Source organism: Sminthopsis crassicaudata, chromosome 1 (genome assembly GCF_048593235.1).
Source record: "Sminthopsis crassicaudata isolate SCR6 chromosome 1, ASM4859323v1, whole genome shotgun sequence".
Lineage (NCBI taxonomy): Eukaryota > Metazoa > Chordata > Mammalia > Dasyuromorphia > Dasyuridae > Sminthopsis > Sminthopsis crassicaudata.
The window spans coordinates 571268970-571275234 of NC_133617.1; the positions used below are offsets into that span (position 1 = coordinate 571268970).

At 34.6% G+C, this 6265-nt stretch overlaps 1 protein-coding gene across 2 annotated transcripts in view; it reads left to right on the plus strand.

Annotated features, from left to right (window-relative positions):
• EDIL3 (EGF like repeats and discoidin domains 3) overlaps positions 1 to 6265 on the plus strand; it is a 685096-nt gene that overhangs the window by 526300 nt on the left and 152531 nt on the right. For both annotated transcript variants that reach the window (XM_074282146.1, XM_074282145.1), the window contains one exon: positions 3287 to 3431. In XM_074282146.1, the coding sequence (XP_074138247.1) occupies positions 3287 to 3431 (145 nt within the window). The remainder of the gene's footprint in view (positions 1 to 3286; positions 3432 to 6265) is intronic.

Genomic DNA, 6265 nt, shown 5'->3' on the forward strand with positions numbered 1-6265 from the left:
AACACTGCCATCATCATCTTCAGTTTTGATAGTGGTGAGTAATCACAAATAAACACACACACACACACACACACACACACACATTCTATCTTCTTTCCTTTCCCCACTGTCTATGTACCACTGGCACTTGGTCTCAGGGACAATTGAACCTTGGGAACTTCTTCTATAAATGATTACTCTATAAGCTTAGTCATTCAATGATATACAGCCCTACTCAGAAATGCCTAGTACATATGTATTTAGGACAAGAACCACAGATTGATGAGCTGATTCCAGAATTTAATAGGAGACAACTGATGATGCATTGCACTTTGGAATTTACAATACTTTCAATGATTCTAAACTGCTCTTTGCCACAGAAACTCAACATTTACTTGAATTCTCTCAGTGATTACATATGACTGCAAATCACAGAACATCATAATTTCAGAACAATTTTCCTAGTTCTCAAAGATAACCTTCCATCAGCTCTCTGGAGCTTTCTAGCAGCTACTGGTGATTTTGCTCATATTGTCTCTGAAATATAGGGAAACTACTGTTGACTGGATTTTCCTCCCAGACTATCTTTTGAATTAAAGGAGGACTTTAACACATTTAAATCATCTGCTCTCCCTCAATGGACCTGTCTCCATTCCCTGATAAGATATCTGGATTCATGGCTAATATGTGCCTATATTTGTACACTGTGCCCATCTCAGTGATACTGAACTGTGAAGTTCCCATCCTCAATCCTACATCTTTATCCATTTCAAAGGATTCCTCTTCAGAATTTTCCATTACCTCTTCCATTCCACTTCAGCTATAGACAAGATCCTATCCTTGATTTTGCCACTGTAAAATCACATGTTCATGTTCTGAATTTCCTTTTTCTAGTCACAATCTTATTATTCTATTTTCTGTTCAGTATAAGTTCTACTCCTGTTTTTTTTTTGTCTCTATTATATTAAAATTCCTTCAGCCCCTCTGTACTTTCCCATGTTATCACTGATGCATTTTATAAACTCTCCTCTCTTCCTAATCATCATCCTTTGGTGAAACCAGTTCAAGTTTACACTACTCTCTACTTTTGCATCCATTGATCCCCTGTTCTAGCAAGATGATATATTGACAAAGGCATATTTAGATTGTTGTTGTCTATCATTACCACTGTTTTGATACTTTTAAACATCTCCTTTTCTTATGGAGTATATAAGGTTGACCAGAATGCCCACGACTACTCAATCCTTTAGAAAAAAAATTGGGAGAAATGATTTTTGATCACTGCTGCTATCTTTTCTCATATTTCTGTTCTCTCATTTCAGCTAAACTCCATAAAAAATGCACATACACACACACACACATTCAACTGAAACTACTCTTTTCAAAATTATAAATGACCTCTCAAATACCAAATGTCCTGGTCTTTTAAAATCCTTATCTTTCTTGACCTCTTTATAATATTTGATACTTTTGATGAGCTTAACATGCTAGGTTAAGTCTTCCTTTCCTTCTAGGTTAATGACACTTCTCCTTCTTGATTTCCATTCTTTTTTCTTCCTCCCTAACTATTGCTTCTTGGTCTCCTTTGTGTCTATGCTATATCCCATTCATTATGAGTAAATCTCAATGCTACATACTGGGCCCTTCTTTTTTCTTCCAAAACAATCTCACTTGGTAATCTTATTATCTCCCACAGATTCAGTTATCCTTTTTGTGCAGATGGTTCTCATATCCGTATATCAATGACTTCCTTTTTATGACAGAAAAAGAGATACAACAATTGTAAAAGAGAAAATAAAGGATAAGATTGACACACATCCTGGTGCAGCCTTAATAAATTAATAAACAACCCAATACAATATTACAGTGCATTGAATGGATTCTCTACGGCAGATTTATAGAAGATACTAATTAAATATAAGGAAATAGAAAGAGAAAAAAATGAGGGAGCCCTTACCTTAAAAACCTAAGCATATCAGAGTGAAAAAGTACCACGTTGTCCTTTTCTATATGTCTACTCAGATTATGTTGGGTTTTTTTTTCATTTTTCCATAAAAATTTCCAGATGTAAATATATATGCAATCAATCCTATTTATTTAAGTCCCTGGATTCATTAAAAACTCATGCAATGGAAGGAAAAAAACAAAACATTTCATCATATAAAGTAGGATTGAAGAATCTATCTAAAAATTAGTTAAAATAATGAATAAAAGGATAAGATGCGAAGAACAGAAGAAAAAACAGCAAGTTACAGAACTACTTTGGAAGATAACAAAGAATTGTTCCATGATTTTGATTATATATCTTCATAACCTATAAAAAGAAATTATTTATTATCAGTTGGACTGTGCAGTATAGCTCGATCTACTGTATGATTCAGATACCCCATCCAACTCTAGTTATAAACTGAGTTATTATCAAAAAAGGAGACATCAAGAAGCTCAAGGGAAAATAAGTCTAAATTAAGAATAATAAAGCTTAATATTTTTCTATATTTAAAATGTCTATGATTTTGTTAATAAAAATAGTCCACTTGGTAGCATTCACTTTGAAAAAATTTACTTTATATGTACTTAATAAAGCTTAAAGACATTCCACACTCAGTCAGAAATCAGGGCATGCAAACAGTTCAGATCATTTAAGAATTTTTTTTTCCCTAGTTCCAATGACCATGTCTCTTTTGGTTAATAGAAAGTCTTGGAATTACCACAAAAGTCCCTTTTCAAACTTAGCTCATAGTATTTCTAGATGACAGTTCAATACTAAATCCATAAATAGATCTTTCCAACTTAGTAGAACCTATCAGAATTAGCATTCTGTTGATGTAGCTTTAATGATCCTTTACCAGCACCATAGGCACTGATGAAAGGGCTATAGTAGAATTGTAAATATGTCAGATAGCAAGCACCATGCAGAAAGTAGTTAATTGTCATGGTATATGAATCTATGACCTAAAGTAGGAAAAAGTAAGAAAAAAACTGAAGGCTTCTTCCCAAGAAGAAAATAGACTAAGTATGCATTAGAAGATTCTTATTAGAATTTAGATTATATTCTGGTGAACAATGATAATGAAATTATTTTAGTCAAGATTATGTCTATGTATTTGTTATTCACTGCTGATAGCCTTAGGTACAGGGTGATACTTAAAGACCCACAATTCCTAAATGCTCAAATCTCCAAATGAATTATCCAGTTATATTAAAGCACTATCCAAGCATTTAGCATAGTTTGTGATCTCCTACTATAAAACCAAAAGATAAATAAGTATAATTCATTATCTCAATCATTGTTGTTTCTCTCTCACAGGTGTTCCGCGGAAATGTGGACAACAATACACCTTATGCCAATTCTTTCACTCCTCCAATAAAATCTCAATATGTCCGACTGTATCCCCAAGTATGTCGGAGGCACTGTACTTTAAGGATGGAGCTTCTTGGTTGTGAACTATCTGGTGAGGTTCCCATTAGCTATTAGTACTTTAAAGAAAAATGGTTATATCAAAGCCTTGGATTTAAACTACCAAAAATTAGTGATTACATATATAGGGATGCATTTTGGGTAAAAAATTTCAGGTATATGCCTTATTTTTTGTGTGTGATTGTGTATTAGACACAATGGTAGACTGATGCTGGAGAACAGGATATTATTGACTTTATGACTGCACAAAACAAATGTATATAATATAATAATATTATAATAGCAGTGGTGGTAGTGATGCTTTTAGTAGTGATTATAGCTGGCATTTCTATGGTACCTAAATGCTTGCAAAGTGTTCTGCAGCTTTTCCATCCATATAACAATTTCACTAGGCAAGCAAAATGGTGGCTTAATTTTGTGTGCCTATACTATGGGCTGCCTGTGAGACAACAGGGTGGATCCACCTCTAGGCGGCTGGAGTTGCTGAACTAGAATTCAGGGGGGAAATCAGGGCTAACTAGAAATGGAAGCCATCACTGACTCTGGGGAGCAGATGAGTTCACCGAGGAATAGGGAACAGTGAGAAAAGAAAAGGGTGCCTTGGGGACACCCACAATTAGGAGGAACTCTGAGAAGCAGTCAGTCAGCTGGAGAAAAACAAGAGTATCCTGGCAATCCAAGGAGAAAATATTTCAGAAGGAGTGTTGGTCAAAGAAATTTGGCTGAAGAAATTCACTCAGTCAATAGCATTTAATTTTGCATTGAAAAGCACTGGGCTGAGCATTGGAGAGGAGCTCACAAGCAAACAACTATAGACCAGCAAGATATATAGCACTTTAAAACAAGCAGGAATCATTGGATTTTCAAACACAAGATGGGACTAATGGACTTATGGACATTTATAAAATTTTCAATTTATGATTATTTGATCGTGTTATTTATTACATACTTCTAGCATGGATTATGTTATGATGTTACTATGTGTTTATGTAATTTATGTAATATGTGTAATACCTCCCATATTTTTATTAATTTTATAATTTAACATTTTTTGACAGTACATATGCATAGGTAATTTTTTTTACAATATTATCCCTTGTACTCCCTTCTGTTCCAAGTTTTTCTCCTCCTTCCCTCCATCCCCTCCCCTAGATGGCAGGCATTCCCATACATATTAAATATCTTATAGTATATCCTAGGTACAACATATATGTGCAGAACCGAATTTTCTTTTTGTTGTTGCAAAGGAAGAATTGTATTTGGAAGGTAAAAATAATCTGGGAAGAAAAACAAACAAACAAAAAATGCTCATAGTTTACACTCATTTCCCAGTGTTCCTTTTCTGGATGTAACTGATTCTGTCCATTATTGATCAATTGGAATTGGATTAGCTCTTCTCTATGTTGAAGATATCCACTTCCATCAGAATATATCCTCATATAGTATCATTGTTGAAGTAATATCTCCCATATTGATGGATTTATGTTTCAAGGTCATGACCACCCTATGTTCTAAATCAAAAGAAAGGGGGAGATGTTAGATTCTTACTAAGTGCTAAGTCCATACTTAACAATTCTCTAGTTCACATCTTTGGTTCTGGCCTTTAAGGGGAGTTTACCCCTTTGAACTTCTGAGGAGGAGTTTCCATATGAAAAGGAGTTTACACACAACCTTTAAAAGGAGCAAGTTTATTGGTTGAAGTAATTTCCCTGCAAGTCCTTGAGTTCTCACACGCCCATTCTCTGGGAGGATAAAAGAAGACACTATTGAGCAAGGAGAGAGTTGAGTCTGGGCCAGAGTTGGGAGAGTCTACTCTGGGCCAGATTTGGCACAGCAGCCTGGAGGAGGAGTCTGGATTGGGGAAGGACAAGACTTCCCAAGAGAACTTCAGGGAAGCTTGAGGAGATTCAGAAGCAGGATTCAGGAAGAAGAGAATTCGAGATTCTACCTTCTCTCTGGCTGGAGGCTCCAGAAGCCTCCTAAGAAACCTGCACACAGAGGAAAAGATTATACAGAAAAGAGATCTCCTCCCAGAGAAGGATTATAATTGAGAGACAACAGAACTTTACATAAAAAAGTCATTGTTTACTATAAACAAAATTTGAATTTGTTTTTATTTTTTATTTTTTTGGTTGTAGTAATGATTGATGATTTATGACAAAAGTAATTACTGAAATTCTACTTCTCAAGGTCAAGTAAGTTTTACCATATGTAGGAGGAAATTTTAGGTTTCAACTCCATGCATGCTTTACTTCAAAAACTCACTTTTTTAGATTCTGTGCAACATGTAAATTCATCAAACCTACCAAAAGGGTCATTCCTCAACACTAGAATTGCTACCATAAATTCATTTTGGGATCCTTCTTGGCTAGCTCTCTGCTTATCACAAAAATAATGGTTATGAATTTCAAGAATGATCCATCAAAGGACTCCAAGTTAAATAATTCTTGCTTTCCCAGAGGCATCAACACTAGATTCAGACATGAAAATTAATGCATTAATCCCATTGTAGTCTCTTCTCAATATAGCATTTGATTGAAAAACAAGTAGAACAAACTGCCATGGCATTTTAGTATGTGGAGATTTGGAATGGTTTGTGGATTTCCTGGACCAGAAATGTTTTTGCCTGAGTAACAGTATGTTTTCTTCAAGTAATTGAAATAGTCACTGAAATCACCAAGTGAATTGATACTTGTAGCTTCAGATTAGGTCAGTGTTACTTAAAAATAATGATATCTTGAAATAAGTGGGGAAAAGTGCATTTTGTTCTAATGAGAAATAGTCTTAGACATTAAAAGCTACTACTTCTGTACTTGTTCTTTTTTAAAAAAAAATAGTTATGTTTTGAATGCCACATTCAATATTTTT